Source organism: Chinchilla lanigera, unplaced genomic scaffold (assembly GCF_000276665.1).
Source record: "Chinchilla lanigera isolate Chin_1 unplaced genomic scaffold, ChiLan1.0 scaffold00030, whole genome shotgun sequence".
Taxonomy (NCBI): Eukaryota; Metazoa; Chordata; class Mammalia; order Rodentia; family Chinchillidae; genus Chinchilla; species Chinchilla lanigera.
Window position 1 is genome coordinate 12,816,388 of NW_004955431.1, and position 16,828 is coordinate 12,833,215.

Below are 16,828 nucleotides of genomic sequence, written 5' to 3' on the forward strand. Positions count from 1 at the left end.
AGGGCTCTACAGACTGGAACGCTATAAATATGTGCTACAACTAGCAAAACTAATTTTTAAAGTGATGGATAAAAATACCTATTTCCAACTAAAAACCTCATATCACAGCAATACATGTGCACCCATGTTTAAAGCAGCACAATTTGTATAGCTAAATCATGGAAGCAGCCTAAATGTCCATTAACTGAGGACTTTATTAAAAAGTTGTGGAATTTTTATATAATGGAATATTACTCAGCCATAAAGAAAGATAAACATGTAGCTTTTATAGATAAATGGACACAACTAGAGACCATACTCATAAGTGAAATAAATCAGACCTGCATGTGTAAACACCATATTGTCTCACTAGTGTAAGAACCTGAAAGAGTAAACAGAATCTAAAAGGTACAATAGATATTGTGAAAGGGAAAGAAACTGCTCAAAAGGAAAGAACAACTGGGATGAGGAAAAAGAAAAAAGAAAGAAGAGAAGAAATATGTATATATGTATACACAAGGTAACTAAGTTGTACTACTGACTTCTATTGCTTTATTGAAAGGAACAGTTAATGCTTAATTATTTGATCAGTCTTACATGCCTATATTTGTTTATCTGAGTAACCAATTTGAAGACAACAACATGTAATACAACCATTGTTAATTTCCTATCACCTTGTCTGAAATTCTGTATTGCTTTTATTATTTTTGTGTTGTTTTGTTTATGTCTATGTGTTTGTTAATATGTTTTCATTCTTTTATCTTTAAAATAAAAAACAAAAAACCTATTTCCTTTTTATTTTTATGCAAGTAATACATACTTATGCTTTAAAAACTTTAAAACAGAGTTTTTATAAGAAAAGTCACAAGTCTCTATCCTAAACCCCTATCTCTCCCCTCCCACACCCTGCTTAGAAGCAAAATCACTTTTGACTTGTAACTTTTTACTTGGGAATTTACACACCTAATATTACCATACTGTAGATTATATTCATTGATTTCCCATTTGATAGATGAGGATTTAGCTCTCTTAGATAGGCAATCAAGCTATACAGCAGTTTTTGGTTTAATATTCAGTGCTGGCATTAGTCTGACAGCATGAAGATTAGGCACAGTTGGCCTTTGAAATGTAACAGTGAAAACTGTATTTTCCTTCTTCCTTTTCAAGACAGGATCACACTAGCCTTGAACTTGCAGATCTTCCCAATCTTCCCTATTTTTGGTTTCCTTGAAGTTAACAGTTGCATTGCTAGCTTTGTGCCTGTGGCTCTTTCTTCCCACAATTCACAAGTCTCTCAGCTCAAACTTCCACAGTCACGACAGTTTGCTTAAGTCCATTTTGCATCACTGTAACAAAATCCTGACTGGGAGAACCTGGGCTTTGGTAGACCCTGATCTTCCCTGTACTGATGATGCTTCTCTCCTAAAAGGCAGCTGGTGCTACCTCCAGGAGCTGTCAGGCCACTGAGGCTTAATTCCAGCGCATCCCACCTGGAGACAGCTGGGACTGATCAAAGAGAAAGACATTATACACCCAAGTAGTTCCAAGATTCAGTGAGCTCTGCAAGAACCTGAGATTAACACTGGGATAGAATTTTGAGAGTCCTTGACCAAGAAACTGGAGTATAACATGAGCCAAGAAAGAATTCATTGACAAGGGGAGTGCTTTTTCCCAAAGCATGCTTTAAAGCTCCGGCTGAGGACCTAGGGGATGGAGCAAACTTGCTTCTAGGATGGCTTTAAGGTGCCTGGAGAAAGTGATGGCCCAGGGGCTGGGGGTTTAGCTCAGCGGCAAAGCGCCTGCCTGGCAAGTGCAATGTCGTGAGTTCGGTTCCCGGTACTGGAGAAAAACCAAAAAAAAAAAAAAAGTGATGGCCCAGTGCTGTGCAGGTAAAGATGCCTGGCAGTGCTGCCCTGAAAGCTGACAAGGGAAGGAATAGAGAAGCTGAGAGAAGCAGGCGTGCTGGCAACAATACATTAGTGATCCAAAGCCAGAGACCATATTTCACAAGAGATCCAAGTAGGGGCACATATACAGGAATATGCCTGTCAGCACTACCAATGTCTCTAGCCAATTCAGTGGTCGTGTTTCTCTCCAGGTCAATGGGGTTCGGGGTAGGGGTGTCACAGGGCTGGGCTTGGGCATCCTCAGAGGTGATAATATCCTGAAGTATAGAGACCAGGTAGGGACAGGTGCTTAACTGAAAGCCAGGGAGTTGTAAGAAAGCTTAACAGAGCACAGCACAATAAAAAATCACGGTCCCTTGCTCAATTCCCAGACTGAAGCAATTTGCAGATCTATAACTCACTGACTAAAGTGGTGACCAGGTGACCAGAAGGAAGGCCCCTGCAAGGCCACAGGAGGTATGTCCAGAAATGATTGCCCAGCACTTCACAATCAATATGAAATTGCATTTCTTCCCATTCTAGGATATCTCACTGTGGTTGATTAGGGCTGCAGGGGCCAAGATTGGCTTTGATCCCTCCTCCCCGACATGGCTTCTCAGCTTTCAGTAAAAGATCCGATCATAAATTTGTTTAATACAGTTGCTGCCTTCGCATGCATTTTTAGACTTGACCTAAATTGCTAGAAACTCAGTCATGCCCTGTCACCTTGGCCCAGTTAAGAAAGGCGTCCTTTTCTGTGGCCGTCTGTAATATATACACCGTGTGTCTCATTCCACTGACCCAAATCCTAAAACAATGATAAAACCCAATGACCCACACCGGATATCTAATAAGCTCCCCTTTTGCACATATTTTCTTTAAACTGGTCAATTCACATCCCCCACAGGAAAACCTCAGGGATGATACCCAAAGACCTTCATGAAAGCATAGCTCCAGGGGTTTGTTCTCCTCTCTTCCCTTCTCTCTCCCTGCCTCTTTCTCTTCCTCTCCCCGACTGATGGAACTCCCCACCACCTCCAGACTTCCCCCCAGCCTCCTGTTGGCACCCTAACCTCTCCAGGACCTGTGAGTGATGCATTTCTTCTGTTCATATATTTTGGTTTTGCTGCCTCATGGCACCTTACCTGACACATCCCTGAACCTAACTCCCCTCTACCACACAGGTGCGCACTGCACACTCATCAGGACTCTCCCAAAGCACAGCTGTCTTGGCTTACAGCCACTCTCATGAGAGAAACCTCAAGACCAAATTAAAAATAAACTATAACAGGGCCAAGGATATAGCTTAGTGGCACAGTGCCTGCCTGGCCAAGTGTGAGGTTGTAAGTTTGATTCCTGGTACCAAAAATAAATAAATAAATAAATAAATAAATAAATAAACTATAACAATGGAAACCACAATATAGCACAAGTACTGTAGCTGGCTTTTAAGAGAAGTGATCCAATAAAAATTCCAGCAAGAGCATTCTTATCAAGCTTTGGCTGGCATCACATTTGCTACTGTCCCATTGGCTAAAACAAGTCACGTGGTCAAGCCCCCAGTCCATGTGGGACGAAGTGCACAAAGGAGGGCGGGGCACTGAGGAGCCATCATTCAGTGAGGGCCCTGGGGACCACATGACCCCATCTCAACTCTCTTTCTGTCTGAAACTCCCTCTGTTTCAGTGTTGGGTCGCTAGGTGCTCCATTAATTTTCATACATTTCTCTATTATTTCCCATCTCTTTGCCTTCTTGTCCTATTTGGAGAGAGACCATAAACTTTATTTTCCAATCCTTCTATTGAATTTCTTTATTGGTCCTTGAATATTGTCATATAATACCCTCTTCTTATTTCTAGATGCAATAGCTTCTCTAACCTCTGTTAAGCATGTTCATATAAACTGGGAAGCGTGTGCTTTGGGGGTTTGTTTGTTTGGATTTATTTTTAGTTTTTTTTCTGGCCATATCATCTATTTTTTCCGTGTTGCTTGTTACCCTCTGTTTATTTGTGTGACCCTCAACATTTCATGATATAGGCTTTTTTGAGATATATATATATATATATATATATATATATATATATATATATAGGTCCTTGATTGTTCAATTATATTTAAGAGTGAGAAACAAAAGCTTGTTGGAAGGCCTGAGCATGTGGATAAAGTTGCAGACTCTGGCCTGCCCTGCTGAGTGATGTGTCTCAGCCATCTGTTGTAGAACTTCTAGGGTCAGCATCTCAGGTCTATGCTTATGAACGCATCAGGCTCCCTAGAGAAGACTTCCAGTCCCCACGTGCAGAATAAAAGATAGATGCCAAGTTCTGAGAGCTGGAGGAGGAGGCTGGAGCAGGCCCTGATGCAGGTATTACAGGATCCTGCTCTCCAGTGTGTGCTCCTGTTCAACAGTTTTCTCCCTGACCAGAGGAAAGGCAGATGCCCCACTGCAAAGTCTGGGGTTAGGGACATAGAACTCTAGTTGTTTCCTAAAAACCTTCAATTATTTTTTCCTCATTTTAGCCACTCACTCCCTTCACTTCCAAATCTAGTAACTAGAGTTGCTACTCTCAACCCTTTGAATATTCGGCACTCATCACACTGGTTCTTTACTTCTCCCACTGCCAATTTAGCAGTCAGTTTTCTTGGGTCAGGCAACCAGACAGCACCTGTCCATTTGCTCTTCAGCTTTTCAAACTGTGTTTGCTCCACTGTTGCAGCATGCTCTTTCTCCTCTCTCTCCCCTCCCTCTCCTCTCTCTTCCCTATCCCACGCCCCCCCCCCAGTTTAATGGGGTTTCAAGAATGTACAAAGCTGACAGACAAGTTCAATCTCCTATCTTTTCCCAGAAACACTACTTGCTACTTCTCCAGCACAACACATATTGCCAACAGAAAAATTGGAAAATGTAGATAATTGGAAAGAAGAAAAATATTTGCAATTCCACCGTCCAGAAGGAACCCACTTTTACTTAACATTTGCCCTTCAGAACGTGTGGGTATTGGGGAAGTGATACACTTTTTCATGCACATAACAAATACATGTGCTCCAAAAACAGACCTGAAGATCAGTGGAATAGATTAGAAGATACAGATACAACTACAAACACACTCAGTCACCTTATCTTTGACAAAGGGGCCAAACACATTCAGTGGAAGAAAGATAGCCTCTTTAATAAATGGTGCTAGAAAAACTGGCTTGCCACATGCCAACGACTAAAACTAGACCCATGTCTTTCACCATGCACTAAATTAAAGTAAAAATGGATCAAAGATATAAATATTAAAACAGAAACACTAAATTTATTGGAAGAGAAAGTAGGTAAATATCTTGATGACACTGGGGTAAGCAGAGAATTCATGAACAAAAACCAAACTGCGTGAGCAGTACTTCAAAGAATCAGCAACTGAGATCTCATCTTATTGAAAAGTTTTTGCACATCTAAAGAAACCACCAAGAGAGTAAAAAGAAAACCCATGAACTGGGAAAAAAATTTAGCCAATTTGCCCCTCAGACAAAGGATTTCTATCTAGGACATATAAAGAATTAAAAAAAATCAAGCCCCCCAAATTCAAAGACCCAATCCAAACATGGGCATCTGAGATGAATACACACTTCTCAAATGAAGAGATACTAATGGCGAATAAATACATGAAAAAATGTTCAGCATCATTAGTCATTCAAGAAATGCAAACTAAAACAGCACTGAGATTCCATCTCACCCCAGAAAGAATGGCTATCATCAAGAAATCAACCAATAACAAATGCTGGAGAGGCTGTGGGGAGAAAGGAACCCTATTCCACTGCTGGTGGGAGTGTAGATTGGTGAAACCACTGTGGAAATCAGTGTGGGGATTCCTCACAAAACTAGGATTAGAGGTCACACTTAACCCAGCTATTCCTATTCTGGGTATTTTCCCAGAAGAATTAAAGACATTATACCACAGCAATATATGTGCACCCATGTTTATAGCAGACCATTTTGGTACAACTAAATCTTGGAAACAACACAAATGCCCATCCACTGAGGAATAGATAAAAAAGATGTGGTATTTTCATATAATGGAGTATCACTCAGCTATAAAAAAGGATAAACTCGAGGCTTTTGTAGGTAAATGGAGGCAACTAAAGACCATATTTATAAGTGAAATAAATCGGACCCAGATGTGTAAATATCACATTGTCTGCTTGGTGTAGGAACCTGAAAGACTAGGTAAAACTCAAAATGTACAACAGATGATAGGAAAGGGAAAAAAATTGCTCAAAGGAAGGAATGACTGGGATGAGGAAAAGAAGAAAAAAGAGAGAAGGAATGCAAAATATAAATATATATATGAATAGCTGTGATAACTGTATTGCTGATGTCTGATGGTGTATTGAAATGAACAGTTAATGATTACAATTTTTTATGTTCTGATCGATTTTGCTTGCTTATGTCTGGTAATCTGAGCAACTGACTTGAAGGTAATGATATGCAATGGAGTTAACACAGTGAATTCCTACCATCTTATCTAGAGAAACTCTGTATTTTCTCTAATGCTTTATCTAATAATTATTTTCTTATTCTCTTTAACGGTTTGAGCAATCTTCCATTCTTACATCTGGTAATCTGAGCAATGCAGTTGCAGATAGCAATATATAATGTAACAGCTACTGTTAATTCAGATTATTTTGTCTTGAAACCCTGCATCACTTTAAATGTTCTTGCTTTGACTTGTTTATGTTTGTGATACTGGTATGCTGCTACTGTCGCATGTTTTGTTTGTTTGTTTCTCATTTACTACTCCCTTTAAAATTAAAAAAATAAACAAATACATGTGCTCCCTCTCCCCGGGCCCTGTGGGACTCTGCGTTTACCAGAAGCAAGGTAAACATGGCTCCTTCTTCCCAGCCCGAGATGTGCTGGGGGAAGACTAACAAACTATTTCAATAAAATGCACAAAGTATCATGACAAGGGCAGCAGCACAGTATTTGGGGGAGCAGAGGCAGGAATATCAAACCTCATCTTGTACATGTACAGCTGGTAGGATTCCTGGTGGAAAGAAAAGGCAGAGAGGATCCAGCTCACCCAAAGAACTGCAGTGTGCACATTGCTTATTTCTACAACAAAAATATGGAGACAGAGTAATATGACAAGCTTTCTTCACTTAACCGTGTACCATGTATAACTTTATAATAATCATATATCAAAGTTTTATTAGCCAATTAGTAGTCCACTGGACAAGTATAGCACTATCAGCCAGGCATGGCGATGCCCACCTGTAATTCCAACGTTTGGGAGGCTGAGGCAGGAGGATCATTGTGAGTTCGAGGCCAGCCTGGGCTGTAAAATGAATTTAAGGCCAGTCCCAACTGCATAGCAAGAAGCCTGTCTCAAAAAAGACAAAAACAAAAACAAAAAACAAGTGTAGCACTATTTCTTAAACTGGTGACTTGCCGATATTTAGATATTTCTAATTTCTAAGAATTACTACCTATGGTAAACTTCCCATTGATGAAATTTAATAAGGTTAAAAATAAACTACAAAAAGAGATGCCTGGCTTTGCAGCAAGGCACAGGATGGGGGAAAAGTATGAGAGATTGTAGCTAATTACAAACTAATCTACATCCACAGTGAGATGGCAGCCACAACTGTTAACGCAGACTTGGACGCCATGGACATAGTTCCGTATACAAGACAGGCAGTGCAATCACTCAGGTCTACTCTGAACATCTGGAACACTGCTTTGCTCTGCCCAACAGATGCTTAGTGAGGCCTTGGAAACTCCCTGGCTGACTTACTAGTCTAGCTTCTTGCCTTTTCACACCAAGGCTTCCAAAATACTGTGCTGCATCCTGTTACGTGAACTGTCACAAATTCTCACCTGGCCTTTCTTTGCAAGGGCGGTTTGAGAAGAATTCACAGCGTGCACCCTCATTTGTGTCTGGCCCACCCGGCCCAGCAGTAGGGCCCAGCACCTATTTTTATAAATGAAGATTTATTGGATTCCAGCTGTGTCCACTCATTGACACTTTGCCTATGGTTGTTCTCATGCTATAACAACAGACCTGAGTAACTGTGACAGTCACTGTACGAGCCATAAAGCCCAAATAGCCTCTGCAGAAAAAATCCGTTAGCTCCTGATCTCCTCTGTAGTCTTTTTTTCTAACCATTCCCCCTTCCCTCCTGCTCCTCAAATTCTAGGTTCTCTCCATTTTTTGGTATCCCTGCATTGTATTTTAATTATTTCATGATTTTATCACCCCTACTGATCTGTAAGTGACATGAGGACAGGGGTATTACCTTGTCTTTTGGGGAAAACAAGTAAGGTCCACTATTTTAAATCCCCAGTCACACTCTACCCCCAGTCTTTCTTATAGTGAGGGATAAATCTGAAGTGTCAGAAAGAAGCCTGCTGTTCTCTGGCAGTACAGAGAGACTGGGAAATGCAACCCTGGCCAGGAAGAAGTGGAAAGGCTCCCCACATTAGAGGCCTTCCTAATGACTCACATTTTGTATGTGAGAGGAAGCTGAATCCCTCATTTAAACCCAGCAGTGTAGTTTTAGCAAGAAGTATCTATGCTCTGAGCTCAGTTGACTTCTGATAATTTCAGGGAGCATGTACCTGAACCCAGAGTAAAAAAAAACTCTACTCTCAATCATCCCCCTGATTGCAAAAGTGGGCAGGAAGGCATGTCATGTGGAAGAGCTTCGTATTCTGGAGAGAGGAAGACCTGAAGGACAAGGATCATGTGACAAGAATCCAAAAAGGGGTCTAAGGAAGGCAAGGAACTTCACCAACAGATTCTGCAGGGGTGTTGAGGCAGTAGGCACTGACTTCCCCTTTCTCTCCCCCACTGTGGCTTTGGACCTATCCTTAGGACCTTACAGAAAGAACCCTGTGAACGCATCTTGGAAGCCAGCAGTATGTATCTCTGCAGGCTTGAAAGCTTGATACCTCTGGTTCCTGTTCCTCAGTCTGCACTCATCACCTTGCATTGTGAAGGATGATGGGACAGAGACAGACCCCACAGACAATCTCAGATCCTCCCCTCTGGACTGGTTTTCTCTTTTGTTCTCCCAAAATGTGAGTCATTAGGAGGGCCTCTAACTTTTCGGTTGCCTCTCTTCCACCTCATCCTCAGGGGTCAGATGACTGAGTGACCTATTCAGAGTTCATATTTGTGTTCCCAGAATGCAACACCACAACTGCCTGCCACACAGCTTTCAAGAAAGTCCCCAAGTCACCAGTTCCCACTGTCTTCCTTAGGCAGATGTTAGCATGAAGGGGAAAATATTTAGGAATAAGACAGTAATGTTTTCAAATATTGGAAAACCTGTTGTCTGTATCCATTTTCTGTTGTTATGACAGAATGACACAGACTGGGTAATTTCTAAAGAAAAGAAATGTGTTTCTCACAGTTCCAGAGGCTAAGAAGAGCAAGATCAAGGGGCTACATCTCCTGAGGGCTTTGTGTTGCATCATCACATGGAGAGGGTCACATGGCCAGAGGACATGCGCAAGAGATCAAGAGAGGCCAGACTCTCTCCTGTAACAAACCCAGCACTGAATTACCAAGCCCACTCCAGCAGCACCAGCGTTAATCTACCCCAGAGAGTGAAGCTCTCACAATCTACTCTATTAGGCTCCGCCCCCCACGACTGCTATAAAGGCAGTAAAATTTCAACACAGGTTTCAGAGAGGTGCACATTCACACTGTAGCAGCTCGCTGGTCAAAAAGTGATTCATTTTATTCTTTCAGATTTAAGGAGGCAAAGAGCTAGGCAAGGGTGAGGTTTCTGATCAGTGCAAAGGATAAAACTGAGTGGAAACTTGAAGGACAGAGTTCACCTTGCTGCAGAGAGTTCACCCCTGCAGAGACAGAGACCAGCTGATCCCAGGAGGGTTTACTCTGAAGAGAAATTTGACCTGGATGTTCCAGGTCCCTCCTAACCATAACACTCTAATTATCAACTAAAGGCACACTTACAGGCAGGGAAATAATATTCACATAATCACTCTGTTTACACAACAAACCTCATCGCTCTCAGTTTGAGTACTGTAACAAACTTTAATGATACTGGTTCCTGGATAATGTGCTGACATCCACCCTTCAAACAGTGATGTAATCAGTAGAAAATCTATTCAGACTGTAGCCACAAATTTCACTACTTATATTTTCTTTAGGCTATATGTCATATTACATCAGTCACAAAAATTGTTATATGTCTTTTAAACACTAAGCCAAGGCCAGCAAGGCATTTGGTAATACATTTTATGTGAAATACATGATTTTAGAAACAACTTTGTAGTCTTTGGTCAAATGCTATTAAAGTAATTTCACAAAAACCCTCATCCCATTGAGTGCCATAATTCTACACGAAGATGTTAAGTAAAGCTACAAAGCATTTATCTAATTCTTTTCTTCTAAATGTTTCAAAGACCACTTCTTAAATAATTTGCTATTATTATTATTATTAATGAATGCGTACCACACCGCTATGGCTTGGGTATGTGTCCACCACAGGCCCCTATGGTAAAGGCTCCGTCCCTACGCTGGTGGCACTGGGAGGTGCTGTGGGGGTGGGGCCTGTGGGAGCCCTGTCATAGTGGTTATGCCCTGGAAGGAGACTGGGGCCCTGGTCTCTTCCTCATGCTTATTTGCCTCCTAGATGATGAGGTGAATGGTTTGTCCCTCTATGTGCCCCCACCACGATGTGCTGACCTTACCAGGACCCCAGAGTGGGGCCATTGGTCTTGTATTGGAACTTCTAAAATGAGACAAAATAAGCCTAAGTTAATTATTTTAGGTGTGTTCATTATAGCTAAGAGAAGTGGGCTAATACACTCACTTTTTACATTTTTATAACATATTAGCATACAGTACATGTTTTAAGTCTCCCAATTCATCTGGGAGGGAGGCATCACAATAGAGACTGCCAGCTGTCCTGCATGATCTTTTCCCACCTGATGTCAACCTAATAGCTCAGCAGGGGACAATAATTTCCTAACTCCTTCACACCATAGGACTTGGCTCTGCCATAGTGACCAGCATGGAAGTGATGGGGCAACTTCTGCACCAGGTCACACTCTCCTTCCTCCCCTTCCCTGTCTGCTAGAATGAAGAGAAGACACTTGCTCTAGAAATCCACAGAGGTCATGAACATATCCAAGTAGGCATTTATTTTTCACTGTTCTTCCTCTTTAAAGTCCTTTCCAGAGACAGTAGGAGAAAGCAGAAGGGAAGTCTTCAATTTACAAAAAAAATAAACATATTGAAACCAGCAGATACTATTTTACCCATACATTTATTTATTAATTAAAAACCAGACCCAGTGTTTCCACTCTGCCAGACACTGAGATAAGCACTGAAAATTTTAAAGTCAATTTGATATCTGGTCTGTGTCCCCAAAGAATGTTAAGTGAGTTCTGACCTACTCTATCTGCCGTTGTCCTATAATGGGAGTATTTGAGTCAAATCTTTGAAGAGTAAATAAGAAAATAAAAGCTTGTCCCAAGACAGAGAGAAGATATATAGATGTCCTTCAGATTTAACTTCATACCCAGAATATGTCAAAACAGACCATATAGCATGTATGTTATGTTTATCTGTTTAAATATAGGTAATATGTGTAACTTTGTTGTAACATTTCTTGAGAGAAATAGGTATGGAGGATTCAATAACAATCTGTTTTCTAACCTACTCTATCTCCTGTCCTCCTGTGGTAGAAGTATATATTCTACCCCCATTACACCTAAAATTCCTTTATGCTTCAAAAATGCAACACTCAGTAAAAGGGAATTTTTGCACAAATTAATTATAATAAAATTGTGGTTTGGAGCAGTATTTTTTTGTAAAAAATGAGATAGCTCAGAAGGCTCCTGCATGCAAAAGCCATGACTGCCTACATAGTTAGATAACACATTCGTGCATTCACTCACCTTGAAGTTAACAAATGCACATTGACATTGTTTAAATGCTTATCAGTTTAAATGTTCCCTCTTCAACTCAAGATAACTGCATTTGTTAAAATGTTGCTATGATTTTTAAATTGTTTTATTTGTTCTCCTATTATAAATTTTTTTCTTGGACTTGAAGTATTCTGACCTTCAGAAAATACTGCATTTAATCTGCTACTCAAAGAGCAGTGACTCAAACTCTTCAGAAATACTTTAACTATTTTTGATCAAATGCATAGTGAATTAAGTCATACTGTATAAAATGTATTAACATTCAGCCTAGCTGATTATTCTAATCATGTATCAAATACATTTTAGTAAGAGAGAAATTTGTAAAGCACTTCTTAAAAGTCATATTATATATGTGTGTGTATATACATACATATACATATATATCTATATATGAGTTACTATAGATAACATACATATATACAAAATTTGATGACACTTACTACTAAGGAAAAATAATAATTCAACCAGACAGCAAAACCCTTTATATATATATTCCTAAAGTTAGCCTAAAGACTTTCCTATTTGTCGCATTCTGAAAACACCTTCACAATGCTTTATAGCGACTACAGTACAGGTCTAGGGTTAGAGGAGCACACAAGATAGTTCTTTAAGAATTCATGGGCTTTTTACAACATCTACAGGGCCCAGGGAGTAACCACACCAGTTAGGAGGCTCTTCCAATTACCCAGGCAGAATTTGCTAGTAGCCTGGGTCCAGGTTGAAGCCATAAATAAGGAAGGCAGCAGGAGTTTGATTCTAGACATTCTGTAGGTAGAGCTGTAGGATTTGTTGACAAGTTAAAAATGAGAAGTGGGGAAGAGGGAGTAGTTAAATTTGGGGGCCCAACCAACAGTAAAAGCAAATTGCCATGAGATGGGGACAACAGGAGATTGTTTTGGACGTATCACTCACCAATACGCTGGGTGGACAATGCAGCCATCTCTCCAAGTCTGGCGCTCAGAGGAGATCTGGCTAGACCAAAATTTGGAATGTTCAGGTGCAGAGAGAATTCCTGGAGCAAGTCTAGATAGGAGGCCAGGACAGAGTCCTGGGAGCTCCACTCTTCCAAGCAACACAAGAAGCAGTGGAGACAGAGAAGAAATGGCCAGGAAGCTGCAAGGAGAAGCGAGAGGGGGCGGGGTTTGGCAGCCAAGCTGAGGAAGTGGACAAGGCAGGGGTCAGGAGGATGGATTTAAACACAGGATACAGATAGATCAGTCAAGACCTGTGTGGGATTCAGTGCTAACATTCACAATGAAGACAGTGTTTGCAAGAATCCCCCAGGGAGTGGGGAGGGATGAGATACCTTTATCTTTTGTTTTTTGTTTGTTTGTTTGTCTCCCCACCACCACCAGGAATCGAACTCAGACCTTGCGCTTGCCAGGCAGGCGCTTTGCCGCTGAGCTAAATCCCCAGCCCCGAGATAGCTTTATCTTCAAGTTGGTCCTTGGGCAGAACAAAAGCTCAAAGGTACCTCTGAGGCTCAACCTCCAACTCTAGGCTGTGGTGTTCATTTTGTTTGTTTGTTTTTGTTTTTGTTTATTTGAGGACATCAGGAACCTTTCAAACTAAATAGTCAAGCAAGAAAGAGAAAAGGTGTCCCTTTAGGGCAGTGGTGGCGACCCTATGGCATGCAGTGGGCTGTTTCTATTACTGAAAGCTCTAAAAGGTTCACCATCAGGGGTAGAGCCAGAGGAGCAAAGCCACCGGCACCGGGCTCTGTGAGGAACCCTGCTTTCAGTCTCTGCTCCCTATCTCACACACACACACACACACACACACACACACACACACACACACAGTACTTTTGTAAAGACTCATGAGAGTACTATCCACCCACAAAGATTACTGAGACCTCTGTTGTGAGCAGGGTTCCCCATTATTTGTCCTGCAGTTTGCCCTGTTTCCTGCCCTCCAGGCAATCAGATAATGAAATCTGGGGAGTTCAAATGTCCTTTCTCCCTGGAGCCCTCTTTAGCTATTTGTAAATTAGTGGAACATGGGTTAGGGATGCTGGCCTGCCTATCTTTCACCAGCATTGCTTCCCCAAAGGGAAATCATATGCTAAGCATTCAGGGGACCCTAACTCAGTGAGAGCAATCCCTAAGCCCCACCTGAAATATCTTGTAGGAAAATCAGCAGATTTTTTTCTCTTTTTCAGATAAAATCAAAATTTTACTATTCCCCAGCTGCCCACAAACTCCAAGAAACAACACTGGAAACAGCATGAAACAATCTTGTAGGGCAAAATGAATCTAAGATACAGTTTTAGATAATAGCAACTTCTAAATAACATACAAAAATGACTAAATTCCAAATGCAAAGAAATTTAAAAGAAAAATTAGTCTTTTACAGCAACTAACATTTTATGTGCAACATCAGCAAAACCAAGTGCCTACCAGTTACTAATTTCTTATGAATACAAAGTCCACTGTATTTCTAGAAAGGATGGTTAGTGTTGGGCAAATTTTGTGTAATTTCTCAAAAGTAGAACTGTAAAATTAACCACAGGGCCAGGAGTGGATCTACGAATCTAAAATGTGAATATGAATAATAGGAATCTTGATAATACTAGGCTGTGACTTTAAATGTTGATTGTACTGTCACCTGTGGGAACAGTTTGTAACAACCAGTGATCTCTGGAAATTACCTATCTACACAGCAAAATAGTAAAGCATTTTAGTCAGCTGTGCCAGAAAAAAAAATAGAGTGTGTTGATTTAAAATACCAAAGTAAACAGTGTCAAGCAATACCTTACGTTATTAATGAAACGGACATTACTCACTATACAAACAACTGACTGCTTTTGTATGCATGTAATGTCTGCTGTCACACTAAGAATAGAACTTGTGTGATTTAAGTCTCAAGTAGTGATTTTACATGGATGGTCTACAGATCCACCAGCCGGTCCGGGAGTGTCTTAATTGTTTCTTGTATGAACTGAATCTTCAAAAGATATGGTTCCCCCTATAGTTTTCTACCACCAGCCATTGATGGAAGATATTTAGGGTTTATAGGTTCCTTAAAAAGATTGCTGGACAGAAAAAGTTCAAGAATCATTGCTAGAAAGTACTGATGAAAAGGTATGTGTCACTACAAAGTCACTAAAATCACAATTTGTCTGACAAATCCAACATTCTTGTATGACCAAGGGTAGCCAACAGGTCTTGTGAAGGTGACACACCATGTGATTTAGCCATTATTGCATTACAATAGCTCAGGGCACCAAGTCAACTCAAAAGCCCAGCACCGTTATGCCTCAGCTATCTACAACTTTATAAGTGGTTAGAACCAGTTGTAACCTTGAATTTGTATCATTTTGACCCTAAATTTAAAAATAAGTCTTGGAGTAGGTCCACAAGTCACCAGAATAAGTTGCCAAAAGGTGAACATCTAAACATTTTTATTAAAATGTTTATACATGTGTATAAAATATGCTATCTGATACAAAACACTATATAAGGTATACCAATAACTGATTTTTATAAATAAACCCTAAACCACTGGGGTTTTAAACATTAAGCGGAGAAAAGGACAAGACATTAACTAAGAGAATTTTCTCATGGGATAGCCATATTTCCTGCTGTCAAAATTTATGAGATCTTTTCACAAGGGTGTTACAAGTACTTGTCCCAGGCTAATCACCTTCATCAGTGAGGAACTCTTTCAACTAGACACTGAAAATACAAATGTTGCAGATGAACCTTCTAAACCACCCTATAGTGTGCTATTTGTACGCCTAGCTTTAAAACGGTGGTCTGCAGACCCCTGGTTAAGTAAGGTTGGTGGACATAGTTTTCAACTCTGCTGCAGAAATCACCCCGGCCGGTTAAGCCAGACCCTTAGGCGATGGGATTTTTACCACCTTTGAATTTGATGCAGTGAGACCTTGACCTTGCGCCCACAAGCAAGGCAGTTCTTACTGTATCAACACTATATGGCTTTGGAACAACCCTGTTTTTTCCTTCACCTGCCTGCCTGAAACTCTAAGAATTCCTGGAGGGAACACGCACAGGGAAAAGTTCCCTTTCCTCACTGGAGAAACTGATTCCTATTTCCTCTTGCAACTGGGGTCCAAGTGACACAACTTCCTTCTGGCTCCTAACGTCACGTCTTCCCAGGGAAGCCCGGTCTGCTGGGTCCCCAGTGAAGCGCGAATCCTGGGCGACCCCACAAATGCGTTCAAGTGAGGCTTCTTGTGAAATGCAGGCTCAGGGCTCCTCTTGCCCCTGGCACCTCCGAGGTCCTCGCTCTCCCCAGGGTGGCCCTGTGCCTGAGCCCTCGCACTCACCAGAAGAAGGTTATGCGCCACCTGGTACCCGAGCCGCGGGCTGCCCCGGATTCCCGGGGCCAGGCGCCCGGTGGCGTAGCCGTGCCAGGCCACCACGTAGGGGTTGTCGATGGTGATCCAGTATTTGACCTGGCTGCCAAAGTGGCGGAAGCAGAGCTCAGCATAATCCCTGAAGTGGTCGGCCAGGGCACGGTTGGCCCAGCCGCCGTAGACGTCCTGCAGGCGCTGGGGCAGGTCCCAGTGGTACAGGGTGACCACGGGCTGCACGCCCAGCTCCCGCAGCCGCTCCAGCAGGCGCCGGTAGTAGCGCAGGCCCTCGCGGTTGGGGGCGCCCGCGCTGCCATTGGGGAACACCCGCGCCCACGAGATGGAGAAGCGATAGTGGGTGACCCCCAGCTGGCGCAGCCCATCGATGTCGCGCAAGACGTTGTTGTAGCCGTCGCTGGCCACGTCCCCAGTGGTAGGGGGCGAAGGCGACGGGGCTCCCGACGGCCGGCCGGCCTCGCGGGGGTCGCCCGGGGCGGCGGGGGGCCGATGGGTGAACGTGTCCCAGATGGACGCGCCCTTGCCGTGCTGCCGCCAGCCCCCCTCGGTCTGGTAGGCGGCGCTGCCCACGGCCCAGAGGAAGCCGTCGGGGAACGTGTCGTGGAGGAGGCCCGCGGCCTCGGGCACCGCAGGGCGCGCGAAGCGGGCCCAGGTCTGCGCGCCGTCGCCGGGCTCCGC

At 42.4% G+C, this 16,828-nt stretch overlaps 1 protein-coding gene across 1 annotated transcript in view; it reads right to left on the reverse strand.

The window, feature by feature from the left end:
* Kl (klotho) overlaps positions 1–16,828 on the reverse strand; it is a gene marked incomplete at its 5' end in the record, with an annotated part of 50,303 nt that extends 33,475 nt beyond the window's left edge. The window contains 1 exon segment of the mRNA XM_013515718.1: positions 16,106–16,828. Within this exon segment, the coding sequence (XP_013371172.1) occupies positions 16,106–16,828 (723 nt within the window).